At 40.5% G+C, this 15,103-nt stretch overlaps 1 protein-coding gene across 1 annotated transcript; it reads left to right on the forward strand.

Annotated features, from left to right (window-relative positions):
• Positions 1 to 1,354: 1,354 nt before the first annotated feature.
• LOC134602138 (guanylyl cyclase inhibitory protein-like) lies at positions 1,355 to 14,887 on the forward strand. Its single transcript, XM_063446695.1, has 5 exons — positions 1,355 to 1,427; positions 7,151 to 7,283; positions 8,310 to 8,459; positions 8,808 to 8,913; positions 13,327 to 14,887. The coding sequence occupies exons 1-5, from the start codon at positions 1,360 to 1,362 to the stop codon at positions 13,533 to 13,535; spliced, it is 666 nt and encodes a 221-aa protein (XP_063302765.1). The 5' UTR covers positions 1,355 to 1,359; the 3' UTR covers positions 13,536 to 14,887.
• The last annotated feature ends 216 nt before the right edge of the window (positions 14,888 to 15,103 follow it).

The raw sequence follows: 15,103 nt of genomic DNA on the forward strand, positions 1-15,103 counted from the left end.
ACACAGCTCTCGCCAGGTTAGGCTGCTGGCACAGGGCGCACGCAGGCTCATGAAGAACGCCAGGTCGGCTGTGTGAGCAAGGAGTGTCTTCCAATTTCGGGTGTCATTTCCAGGCGGGCCACATCTAGGCAGCCTGTGCCTGTACAGGAGAGCAGCGTTGTCTCTGGGCGGTGCTTCACGCCTCGGAGTATGGCGCCTCCATGGGACCGGGTTCACCCCCACTGGCCGGGGGGGGGGGGGGCGTGGAGCGGGGCCGCGTCTCTCGCCCATATGGGCCCCCATCAGGACCCGTGGAGCTGGTGTGCTTGTGCATCTGGTCGGGTGATCAGTTGCCAGTTAATACTCAGCGGCTGTCTGTGCCTGTAGATGGTGTGTAGGCCGGGCTTAACAGCTCCGGTGCTCCTGTTATGTTTCCGGCCCCTGTCTGGTACCGAATACAAGCTCGGGAAATTCCCAGTGTTAATGCGGTGAGTAATCCGGTTTTGGAGCAGTCTGCAAGTGAATTTGTCGCCTTTTTCCGGGGCTTGGGCGAGGAGCCCTGGTGCTTTGCTTCCATGCGGCTTTGCGGCCCGGCCCCTCCCCCTAAAGCTGTATTTTAACAGAAGAAAAGCAAACAAAAATCAGGGAAATATTACAGAATAGGAAAAAAAAAACAGAAAGGGTCGGCTTATGGTGCAAAACTCATGATTTTTTAAAACAAACTAAAATAAAAGACACTCACCCAGTATAACTAGCTGTATTCTAACCTGCAGATTGTATCAAACGTATGTGGGAGTCTGGAGCGCCCCTTTAAAGGAATCCTCGGGGTGCCTCTCTGGGGATCCTTCATCTATTTATTATTAGAATTTCAATTGATCTTGGGTAAACTAAGATTGTTCTTTAGAACAATCTATGGGGTGTAAAACACAGCGGACGCTGCTTTGAAGTTTGACGCGTTCTGTTGTCAATGAGGAGACTGAAAGGTCGCCAAGTGTCACTGGATCTCGGACAGCGGAACCGTCCGTCCTGTATTACAGACGTACTTTCCTGCCCCACTCTCACCGCGGCTAATCGTCAATATAAATACACCCGGTCTTGCTTACAAACATTCCCAGTAATCCCCTAATTGCGGCCTCATTATACACTATTAATAATCATATTATTTAGTATTTTCCTGCCTGTTCATGATTCCAAATCCTTTGCCTTTTTCTGTAGTTAAAGGGGATTACTATATATGTAATCACATTAGCGAGAGGGCCTGTGGCCTGAGCAGATTAAATACTTTTAATGTAATTTGGAAGATGGCTAATCTTATCGCTTATCCTTTATAAAGTCAGAGTATTAGGAGCAAGTAATGCCATTTCTCAATGTCTGATTGTCATGGGACAGACAGCGTCAATTCCTCGTAAAAGCACTGCCTACGTCCTGGAACTGCATGAATGGTATAGGTAATTTTTTTCATATTTTGCTAAATGAGTGATATTTTGACAAATGTTATCCTTTAAGGTATATTTTAGCAAGGTCTGGATACACGAGGCAGTAACTTGACTGATTCAGTTGACTTGATGTGAAACTTTCGCACGGACGATATTTGTTATATTTACATGAAGCAAAAATGTAGAATATTTGGTGTCGTTAAAAAACGAAATGTTTGAGAAATAAATGAAAAGAATTAACAATAAGTCTCTCATTAGTATGAATACTTTAGATTAGACATGTGACAATGTAGTTTACAATTATTCATGTAATATTTTTTGTAATAATCGGATTTATAAAGCAATAAGTTAAACAAAGCCGAAATGAATGAGCAGTATAAAGAATGAATAGAATATTTGTATAAACTCTTGCTGTTATTAAATATTTAAACTATTTCTAAATAGCACAATATATTTCTTGTATTTAACCAATAACTTAATCTATGAAGTTTACAGAAAAACAAACAAAAATTTGAAGGAAACAAATCAACAATTGACAGATTTTTCTTAATAAATCCAAAGGAAAATGATGATGACTTATTTTGTTATAAACCGAACGTCACTCAGATTATTGTTGTAGACAGGGGGGTTTCTTATCTAAATCCTACTCTTAGTGCGAACTGGGATATGCTAAATGAAATCTTTATATAAAGGTACAATGTATACACTATATAGAATTGTATATGTATGTTATTGCTGATTGCTTTGTAATGTTATCATTCATTTAACAGTTTGTATTTATAATTATCATTTTATACACACCATTGTGGAAGCGAAACTTGGCGAGCTGATGTTCTCGCATTGCGCCCATTCTGGAAGATACTTGTTTGGCTAAAAAAACAGCGCAGAAAATCTAGTTAATATTCTCTGATTCAATATAAAAATGAGTCTCTCACGGGGGTAAGCCAAACCACATATTCCTGTTTTAGAAAACAACAAGCCGTGTACATCTATTATCGGTTTACCAACATCTTTTACGAACTCTTTATTTATTTACACATTTTTAATATTCCTACAATTCCAAAGGAAGAAGAGAATTCTATAGGAATCGCATTAATATTAGTTGACCTACTGCCCAATCTCCAGCAACACCTGATATGTGAGTTGTCAAACAAGAGTTTGATACGTGTTTTCTGTCAGAAGAATTTAGACAATGTGTGTCTAAATTGTGTCACGTTAGCAATGGTGTGTGTGTGTGTGTGTAGGACTGTAGGGACGGTCAGAGCCAATTATAGCAGTAGACAGCGGTGGAGATAAGTGCCTATGGGGCACACATTGTGCATGGTGCTTTTCTATGTTTGCAATTCTTCCAGCCTGACGCACACTGATATCGGGTTCTATGGCCACAAAGTGAAGATATACTGTACAAACCTGCAAAATATCCTTTTTTTTTATTTAGCAAAACTAAATTTGAACTAGATTTGAATGTGGAGAAAAATATATGAATATGGAGCCGTAACCTATCGAATACTCCTATTTAGCACTAGTTGTGTTGGTGGCCGTGGTGTCGCTTTAAAGGATCAATCTAGACACCCTAACCATTACAGAACTGTCCCCAAGGTAAGAGTCACACCATTGTCCATCAGTTGGATACTTTCCTGAGTCACCCGGTCGCCTGTGGACCAGTCCCTCTTAAATATCACTAAATAGTAAGGTGTTTGCTAGTGTCCTATCCTTTAGATTGTAAGCTCACAGGCTAACTAGGCACTTTGTATAAAAGAGCTTCAATTGATAGATCTCCGCTTACGGGCAGGGCCCTCTTCACCTTTTGTATTTGTCTGTGTATATTGTACATTCTCCCCCAATTGTACAGAATGCAGAATATGTTCTTGCTTTATAAATGGCAGTAATAAATATAAAATAACAATATTTGGATCTCATTTGGGGGGCGTATAAAATGTATGCACTATTTCAGCGGGAAGGTAGGTTTAGCACAGGAGTCTACAGTTGGGACGTTCAAGCGGGGTCTGTTTGTTATTCAGTGGTATGTGTGGACCTCTTGATAAGACTTCGAGCTGTAATGCAGTATCTTGGGGTACCCAGAAAGATAGTGTGCCAGTTCTTTTCGGGTATCGAAATTGATACCATCAAGAGGACCTTTCGGCTTCCCAGGGACAAACTAGATGCCTTGGTTACTTTGATTTGCAGGGTAAAGGGTTCTACGAAAGTGCAGCTACATGTCTTGCAGTCTCTGCTGAGGCAATAAAATTTTTACGTGTCGAGTCCTTCCCATGGGTAATATCTAAATGAAAAGACTCTCACCCAGTATAACAAACTGGCTTTTTGCAGGCGCTTGTCTCCTGCCATGACAGGGGTTCAGGTGCTGTCCCATTTTACCTGGGTTTCGCAAGCCTGAGGTTTGTGTTTTGCTCCAAGAGGTCAGCAGTCCATTAATTTTGGTTGCTCGTTGTGGGTGGAAATTATGTGGGAGGGTTCGCACAGTTGAATTAGTGGGTTTTATTAAACCGGATCTGGCCACATACATGGCCCTGTTTTCCAGTGCTTTCTTAGTTTGGTACGAGGTGGTTCCTCGTCCGTGCTGGAGCCCTTGATAATTTTAAAGCTTTGGAAAGGGCTAAGTGTAAGCTTAATTATTTAGTTTCCCAGTTTGTTTGCAGGATTGGAGGCTGGGCCGGTGCCACCTATGAAGTAGGTGAAGTAGGTGCCGGCCTAGGGCACACATTTGGAAGGGGAGCCTCTAATGCAGTGCTTCTAAAAGTGCCGCGGCAGCATCCTGATCACTGATGAGAAAGGCGCCGGCGCCGCTCAGAAAAGAAGGATTGAGGGAGCGTCAGGAGCGCATACAGTTCAGTTTGTATTGCGCCATCCGGTACTGTATTGCCCCGCCAGCCAAAGCTGTATTAGAGCGTTGCCACGGGTTACCGCAGCTACGCTCTGATGCATTTCCTGGCACCTCCCGGAAGGAGCTGCATTTCCCACCGGACGACCAGGGAGCTGGATTCCCCTTCCCTGGCCAAGGTAAGTTTCTGGTAGGGGGAAGAACAATTACATTTTCTTGTATAATTTTTTGGGAAAAGAAATATATTTTGAAACCTTCCCCATATCCCTTTTTTAACTCCTTACATCGCTTAAAGTCCTAACCCCCTACTAGTGCCCCTAACACCCCATTATAAGTCCTAATCCCCCAATACTGCCACAACACCCCACTTCTACCCCTTACCACCCACTACAGGTCCTAACCCCCATTACTGCTGCTAGAACCCCACTACAGCCTCTGACCCCCCACTACCCCAATACAGTTCCTAACTACCCAATACTGCCACTGACCCCCGCTACAGACACTGGGTACTGCCCCTAACCCCCCCCCTCCCCTCCACTACAGGTTCTAACCTCACACTGTTGCTTTACTGCAGTCTCGGCAAATGAGCTGCCCAGGCAAACCAAGAAAAGAGCAGTCTTCCCCCCCCTGAAGGGACCCGCGGGCAGAGATGCGACACGGTAGAGAGGATAGGAAGATGAAGAGATCTTAGGCGGATGGGCACCCCTAAAATGAGAAACAAGAGAGGGGTTCACTGTCAGACATGGGAAAGGGGGAGGCAGGGCTAACACAGCACCCACGAAAGTATAAGAGTCAGCTGGCAGACACGGCCACGACAGAGTAAACAACCACTACTCAAGCCAGAATAGCAGACGACAACACCACTGACAAAGAAGACCTTAGGTCTGAACCTACAGGGCATGAACACCACCCCAACTTCCCCCTCTCGGTAGGGAGCAACACGCTAATAGTTTTGAAGCAGGACACGAACCACCCCTGCCACAATAGGAGACCCAGAACGGCTATAGCAACTAAAAACTAAGGGTAATGGCCTATCCAAACACACAAGTTATAGGACCTGCGAGTCCAACTGGGAGATGTTTCTTGTTGTTACTTGGTGACTTGCACGCCACCACTGTTGCTCTTTGAGCCTACTACATTTCTAAGTAGTCATTGAAACGTATCAACGCTGGACCTGCGTGTCCACACCAACGGTCTCTTATAAAATTGAAAATACTGAATAAAAATAAATTCACAAGAATAGAGCAGTCGTCAAGTCTGTTGTAGAATCAGTCCCTCATGGATGGGACATATGTGATGTTATGACATGTCCGAATCATGTGGGTAGGACATTGTGATGTCACTACATGTGGGGGAGGCAAAAATCCTTGCACCAGCCCTGATTGGAGGAGTAGTGGTGCGTCATTATGGGTTAGAGGGGGATAATGTGGACCTGATGTGCAGGGATGGTGTCCATCTCCATGAGAGGGTGGACATATTTAATACAGGTATTGAGAGTACTGGGAGAGGGGGTATCCTGGGAGAGGGTTTGCAGGAACCGAACTCTGGAACTTTGCGGTGGTGCTCTGTGCTGTACGTGCACAAACTTAGCCAAAAATTATTTGTTTGTTTATTTTGTTTCAAACTGCTGTGAAATATTTAAAAATGACCAGATCAAGATATTGTAAAATATTTTTTCTACAGGTATAAACAGATTTTAAAATGCTACGTGATTCTGATGACAAAGCAAAAAAATAAAAAAATATCAAACAAAACAAAAATCAAACAAAAAGAAAACCGGTTCCCTCACTTCGCTGTGTCTGCAGTATTTAATCCCTTTCAGTGAGCATGTCTGACACAATCCAGTCTCAGGAGCTTCCAGCATCGCCTGCAGAAAAAAAACACCCAGATTTATACACGCCATGAGACTGACGGTGCTTTAAGAATGTGTCCCCTGGGCGGTCACATAGTGTATAGAGGGGATGCTAGGAGAAAATGGTGGCATTTTGTGTGGGCCTGTTTATATTTACATCCCACACCTGATGGTATCTTCCATATTAGTAATTCAGAATTACTCTTCCTTATTTGTGTCTTTTTTATAATTTCACAATGGCTGTATCTTTAACTCTTATATTCCCAACCTGCACACCACAAAGCTATGGTGGGACATGATTCTGCTCCCTCATTGTGGTACGTAGCTGCATCAGATGTCACCCTCTCGCTGGGTCATTGCAGGTAAAGGGAGATGTCCACCATCTTTAATGGGACACTCCAAAAAACCCAAGTACTTTAGTTTGCTAAAATGCTTAATCCGTGAAGAGGGTGTCCTTTTTTTTCATTTTAGAAAAAGTGCAGGTTTCAATACAAATTGTCACTTACACGCACATGGTTGTCAATCAGACAACCAGTCCTTTTACTTCCTGGTTTGGTTTGCTCAGTGGAGCTGAACTCAAGAGGCCGCAGTTGCCCAGAGCACCTGCCTTCCAAAGACTTCTCATTGAGCTGCTTTGGGAAGTCAGTGATTGGACAGACACAGAGGGTCTGGGCAGGTTTAGAAGGGGAAGGTTTGTAAAGGCAGCAGGCACGTGATCTGCATCTTTTACAAGCTGTTTTTAGATAAACACCCAATGAAAAAATGCTTAATTAAATCCAGGTATGTTTTAATTTGGGGTGTATCAACTAAATAGTGCTTTTGTTTTGTATTTGAACAGTGGAGTGTCCTGTTTTATTAACACCTCTCTATACTCTCATTGCCACATTACTGCTTTTATTTGGTAGTTTAATTCCAGTAGATTCATAGCTAAATTGTTGTATAAAAACGCTGACTGCTATTATATTGTCAAAGATATAACATGTTTCAGATCTATGGTATGCATTATACTTTTTGAATGATAAATCTCTCATTTGAAACTTCCAGAAAGTTTATTGAAGAATGTCCCAGCGGACTTATCACACTCCACGAATTCAGGAGAAATTTCTGTGATTGTACGGTGGGCAATGAGTCTTCGGAATACGCAGAGCAGATATTTCGCACCTTAGATAACAATGGGGTAAGTAAGTCTCTGGGGTTTAACTAAATTCAGAATGGTCACAAATTAAAATCTGTGTGGAACGATTTAGGCTTAAATAGCTTATGTGGAAAAATGATCAAACTCTGCTACAACTTGACTATTTTAGACTTAATTTCACTTTCTGATTTTAATTTGTTTAAATTCAGAGTTTATTGAACAGACCATGCTGTGTCTGTTTGATGTTTGATACATTAACATCAGGGAATGTTACATGAATTCCTGTCCGTAAGATACGGGCTCCGTGGGGAGACTGGATAAAAAGAAGACGTCAGTGATCGCAGACATTTGTGAAATATATTTCATATGAAGCCCGGCATAACAACTGTGTCACAAATATCTCTGGGTCCAAAGTTAATTATCACATCTCTGGCACATGGCAAGAGCAATTAAAAACACCCAAACATGCACGATAGATAGATAGATAGATCAATAAATAGATCGATAGATACTGGATAGATAGATCAATAATAGATGAATAGTTACTGGATGGATAAATAGACAGACAGACACATTGGTTACTTGGGAAATATGATGAATTATGATAAATAATATGTAAAATTAGTTATAATAACTTTTTTGCAAGGGTTTACTTCCTTAATGCATATCATGGCTACCATTTGGGAGATAAGGGGGGCACCAGCGCCGGCCGCATGCCTCCAGATTTAGGAAGCTTGCAAAGTAAAGTCTCTGGGAGCTGGACAGTTCATTAGCCACTGATTGCCCATCAACCAGAGACAACAATAAGGAGTCAGCTACCCTGAAATGGCATCGGGTGCTTTGAGGTTACATTCTATCACTCACTGCCCATCTGGTGCCCGGGGCTGGAAGAGCAGGAGGGGGACTGTGAGACCCAGTGTAGACTCTTCTGCTTTGCCAATACTAAATTCCAGGGAAAGCTACCCAGAGCCTGCCTCTCCCTCATCTATGAAACCTTACTGCAACATAATCATCTCGTTGTGCCATTACTCCGTTAATCTCCAAACATTCTCTCCATTCTCCCTACAGGATGGGATTGTTGATTTCCGTGAATATGTCACAGCGATCAGCATGTTGGCACATGGCACCCCGGAGGACAAGCTCAAATGGTCCTTTAAATTGTACGACAAGGACAGAGACGGGGCCATCACGCGGTCGGAGATGTTGGAAATAATGAAGGTTTGTAAAAACTATATGAAAATCGAAACTCACAAATTCTGATATTTCTGTCTTTAACCCTTCACTGCCAGAGTTGCCCTCTGGTACATAGACATCACAGTCCCAGCTGGGGAAGGGGCACTAAATGCAGGGACATCAGGAGAAAGGATAATACATTATTATTATTATCTGCATTTAAATAGCACCAACGTATTCCATAGTGCTGTACACTATAATAAAAAAGAAACAATTACAGAATGTTACAAGAACAGGTTGATGAGGAGCCTATTCACAAAACAGAAAATTAAAGAGAGATAGTACTGTATAACCTGTGACCTGGACTGAATCGTTCTAATTTCTCTCTTACAGGCTGTCTACAAAATGAGCCTTTCTACTTCAATTACGAATGTCAACCCAATGACCGCGGAAGAATGCACCAACCGCATTTTTATTCGGCTGGATAAAGACAGAAATGGTAAATCAAGCTGCGAAGGAAGTGACCAGTAATATCTAGAATTCTTAGAAAACTTTGATAAATCAGCAACCAACCATTGGTAGATATGCTTTATATCTTTGTAAACGATGAGATACAGCAATGAGATATAGCATTGAGATACAGCAATGAGATACAGCATTGAGATATACCATTGAGATATACCATTGAGATATACCATTGCGATATAGCATTGAGATATAGCGATGAGATATAGCGATGAGATATAGCGATGAGATATAGCTATGAGATATAGCTATGAGATATAGCTATGAGATATAGCTATGAGATATAGCTATGAGATATAGCATTGAGATATACCATTGAGACATACCATTGAGATATAGCTATGAGATATAGCTATGAGATATAGCTATGAGATATAGCTATGAGATACAGCATTGAGATATACCATTGAGATATACCATTGAGATATACCATTGCGATATAGCATTGAGATATAGCTATGAGATATAGCTATGAGATATAGCTATGAGATATAGCAATGAGATATAGCATTGAGATATAGCATTGAGATACTGCATTGAGATATACCATTGAGATATAGCTATGAGATATAGCATTGAGATATACCATTGAGATATAGCATTGAGATATAGCATTGAGATATAGCATTGAGATACTGCATTGAGATATAGCATTGAGATATAGCAATGAGATATAGCATTGAGATATAGCGATGAGATATGGCTATGAGATATGGCTATGAGATATAGCATTGAGATACAGCGTTGCAATACAGCGTTGAGATACAGCGTTGAGATACAGCGTTGAGATACAGCATTGAGATATAGCGATGAGATATAGCGATGAGATATGGCTATGAGATATAGCATTGAGATATAGCATTGAGATACAGCGTTGAGATACATCGTTGAGATATAGCGTTGAGATATAGCATGAGATATAGGAATGAGATGCATCATTGAGATACAGCATTGAGATTTATCATTGAGATACAGCATTGAGATTTATCATTGAGATACAGCATCGAGACACAGCATCGGAATTCAACATTGAGATACAGCATGAGATATAGGAATGAGATGCATCATTGAGATACAGCATTGAGATACTTCATTGAGATATGTCATTGTGATACAGTATTGATATATGTCATTGAGATATAGCGTTGACATGACATGGTCTGGGCAATTTTAATGATCGTTCAATGTCGATCTTGATGTCTTAACTTTTATAAGGCATTCACATAATGCAGTATAGGGATGTATATTAAAACTAATGTCATACTACCACCTGCTGGCAAAAATATGTAATGCACAATTTGTTCACTATTAATATATCGGCAAAATATTCCCTCTAACATCAACGTCCAGGAAATGAAAACAGTTTTAAGGTGAACAGAATTAAAAAGTGAGTTTCCAATGTTTATATAATAATTTACAGAGAGATTGTAAATAACCGAGTACTATCTGACTTTGTGGGATGAATTTATTATATTAAGTTATCCACCCTTTATCCTGGCAGTTGGCCATTGGACATTTGGATCGGCTTTTTATCGACCAATTATTTTTACTATATATCTGAACTTTGAACTTAAAAACTACCTATTCACTTGACAAGCTACAAATCTGTCTTTTCACCCTGAGGCCCCATGAATCTAACTATTCATCTCAAGAATCTGCTAATTAACCATGAGAATCTGACCACCCCTTCCCCCAATCAGCCCATTTCACTCAGACCACGAAAATCTCTCCATTAAGCCTGAGACTCTGCCTATCGACTCTGGGACTCTGCAACAGGTTAAAACGGTGAGTTTTCTGGTGCTAAACAGTGCCTCTAGTGGCTGTCAGTGTGTCAGCCAGTAGACGTGGATTTAACCCAGCAATATAAACATAGCAGAATCTACAAAACTGTAACGTTTTACATTGAGGGTTAAAATGACACGACCACTGCACCCAGACCACTTCACGTGGATTTAACCCAGCAATATAAACATAGCAGAATCTACAAAACTGTAACGTTTTACATTGAGGGTTAAAATGACACGACCACTGCACCCAGACCACTTCACCAATACACAGCATTGAGATACAGCATTGAGATACAGCATTGAGATACGGCATTGAGATATAGCGATGAGATACAGCAATGAGATATAGCGATGAGATACAGCAATGAGATATAGCATTGAGATACAGCAATGAGATACAGCATTGAGATACAGCATTGAGATACAGCATTGAGATACAGCATTGAGATACAGCATTGAGATACAGCATTGAGATACAGCATTGAGATACAGCATTGAGATATGTCATTGAGATACAGCATTGAGATACAGCATTGAGATACAGCATTGAGATACAGCATTGAGATATAGCGATGAGATACAGCAATGAGATACAGCAATGAGGTACAGCAATGAAATACAGCAATGAGATATAGCGATGAGATACTTCATTGAGATACGTCATTGAGATACAGCATTGAGATATAGCTATGAGATATAGCATTGAGATATAGCATTGAGATATAGCGATGAGATATAGCGATGAGATATAGCATTGAGATACAGCATTGAGATATAGCTATGAGATATAGCTATGAGATACAGCAATGAGATACAGCATTGAGATATACCATTGAGATATACCATTGAGATATACCATTGCGATATAGCATTGAGATATAGCGATGAGATATAGCTATGAGATATAGCTATGAGATATAGCTATGAGATATAGCTATGAGATATAGCTATGAGATATAGCATTGAGATATACCATTGAGACATACCATTGAGATATAGCTATGAGATATAGCTATGAGATATAGCTATGAGATATAGCTATGAGATACAGCATTGAGATATACCATTGAGATATACCATTGAGATATACCATTGCGATATAGCATTGAGATATAGCTATGAGATATAGCTATGAGATATAGCTATGAGATATAGCTATGAGATCTAGCATTGAGATCTAGCATTGAGATCTAGCATTGAGATCTAGCATTGAGATATAGCATTGAGATATAGCATTGAGATATAGCATTGAGATATAGCAATGAGATATAGCATTGAGATATAGCATTGAGATACTGCATTGAGATATACCATTGAGATATAGCTATGAGATATAGCATTGAGATATACCATTGAGATATAGCATTGAGATATAGCATTGAGATATAGCATTGAGATACTGCATTGAGATATAGCATTGAGATATAGCAATGAGATATAGCATTGAGATATAGCGATGAGATATGGCTATGAGATATGGCTATGAGATATAGCATTGAGATACAGCGTTGCAATACAGCGTTGAGATACAGCGTTGAGATACAGCGTTGAGATACAGCATTGAGATATAGCGATGAGATATAGCGATGAGATATGGCTATGAGATATAGCATTGAGATATAGCATTGAGATACAGCGTTGAGATACATCGTTGAGATATAGCGTTGAGATATAGCATGAGATATAGGAATGAGATGCATCATTGAGATACAGCATTGAGATTTATCATTGAGATACAGCATTGAGATTTATCATTGAGATACAGCATCGAGACACAGCATCGGAATTCAACATTGAGATACAGCATGAGATATAGGAATGAGATGCATCATTGAGATACAGCATTGAGATACTTCATTGAGATATGTCATTGTGATACAGTATTGATATATGTCATTGAGATATAGCGTTGACATGACATGGTCTGGGCAATTTTAATGATCGTTCAATGTCGATCTTGATGTCTTAACTTTTATAAGGCATTCACATAATGCAGTATAGGGATGTATATTAAAACTAATGTCATACTACCACCTGCTGGCAAAAATATGTAATGCACAATTTGTTCACTATTAATATATCGGCAAAATATTCCCTCTAACATCAACGTCCAGGAAATGAAAACAGTTTTAAGGTGAACAGAATTAAAAAGTGAGTTTCCAATGTTTATATAATAATTTACAGAGAGATTGTAAATAACCGAGTACTATCTGACTTTGTGGGATGAATTTATTATATTAAGTTATCCACCCTTTATCCTGGCAGTTGGCCATTGGACATTTGGATCGGCTTTTTATCGACCAATTATTTTTACTATATATCTGAACTTTGAACTTAAAAACTACCTATTCACTTGACAAGCTACAAATCTGTCTTTTCACCCTGAGGCCCCATGAATCTAACTATTCATCTCAAGAATCTGCTAATTAACCATGAGAATCTGACCACCCCTTCCCCCAATCAGCCCATTTCACTCAGACCACTAAAATCTCTCCATTAAGCCTGAGACTCTGCCTATCGACTCTGGGACTCTGCAACAGGTTAAAACGGTGAGTTTTCTGGTGCTAAATTAACTCTGTACTATTTTTCTGTTTTTCCAGCTGTGATCAGTCTTCAGGAGTTTATTGATGGTTCTCTAGACGATGATTGGATTCGAGATATGTTGGAATGTGACCTCAGTACAGTGGAAATTCAGAAACCGGAGAAATGTCTCCAATTGCTCCCGAGAGCATCGAGTCGAAGCATGTTACCCCCAAAACAGGAAAAAACTGATTACTCCCAGCACAGTGAGTGCAAAACTGATCAGTAGAAGCCAATCAGCTCAATATCTTGTGTATTTTTATTGCATTCTGTTTTATTACAGTTACTTAATAACATAAAGGCTAAAGAGAAGCATCGGCAGCTGTTGCATGCGCCAAGTTTGCTTTAAACCAAAGAGTTAACAAATTGTGCGAAGGAAGAAAAATCCTAAGACTGAAGAGACTGTGAACGCGAGACAAGCATTGATGTTCTATTGATGGACCGATATTTACTATAAACCTATCAATCTCCAGATTCATTTCATCCCACAACGCCCATCCCACGGATCAATAAACGCAAATAATCACACGGCCACATGGAAAATGAACACCCAGAGAATTAAAGCAAAATATATATATATCAGTCTTAATTTTGTCGACTAAAGTTTTTGAGATTTAGTCGACTAAAACACGACTAAAACCATTCAGATGACTAACATACGACTAAAACTAAAATGGCTTTTTAGTCCAAAGACTATGACTACTACTAATTTGAAATTGCCACCAAAATTAACACTGCACAGAGGGGCTGGGGAAGGGGCAAAAGTGACAGACCAGGGCTTGGGAGAGAGACACCTAGAGGGGATGGGAGGACAGAAAGAGACACAGAGGGGCTGGGGAAGGGGCAAACGAGACAGACCAGGGCTTGTGAGACAGACGCCTAGAGGGGCTAGGAGGACACAAAGAGACACAGAGGGGCTGGGGAAGGGACAAAAGTGACAGACCAGGGCTTGTGAGACAGACACCTAGAGGGGCTAGGAGGACACAAAGAGACACAGAGGGGCTGGGGAAGGGGCAAACGAGACAGACCAGGGCTTGTGAGACAGACACCTAGAGGGGCTGGGAGGACACAGGGAGACACAGAGGGGCTGGGAAGGGGCAAACGAGACAGACCAGGGCTTGTGAGACAGACACCTAGAGGGGCAGGGAGGACACAAAGAGACACAGAGGGGCTGGGGAAGGGGCAAAATAGACAGAGGCTTTAACTAAACCCATTCGATTTTAGTCGTGTCGAATAAAATATACTGGAGATTTAGTTAACTAAAATACGACTAAAACCAAAACAATTCATATGACTAAAATACGACTAAAACGAGATTTGCCACCAAAATTGATATATGTATCCAATACACAATATAAAACCAGTTATATGCCAAGATGTAATTTATGGAAACTGTCCAGCACTTTGTAAGAGATTATTTGAAGTTATTAAATAGGGAACTGAAGGGAATTAATAACGGATTTACAGAAGAGGCGGCTGAATTGAGCATTTTTTTGCCTTAATCTATGCACTTAGATTTTCATTTCACTCCGATTTACAGTTAGTTAATAAATCCCCTTACCAGAAATGGTGGAAAGGAAATTCCCTCTTTACAATTATTCTCAGCCGAAACACATTTGCAAGCCGTTCTACCAAGACATCGTATATTAGAAACTCCTTTATAACAGTTTACTTAATATATATATCCCCAGACACGGCTCCTTGTCCACTGACACACTAATACCAGTTACCAAGATTAAAATAAAAATTAGAAACAGGTCTCTGGATACCATAGAGCGCAAAATGCTCTGTCTGCAC

This window comes from Pelobates fuscus, chromosome 3 (assembly GCF_036172605.1).
Source record: "Pelobates fuscus isolate aPelFus1 chromosome 3, aPelFus1.pri, whole genome shotgun sequence".
NCBI lineage: Eukaryota > Metazoa > Chordata > Amphibia > Anura > Pelobatidae > Pelobates > Pelobates fuscus.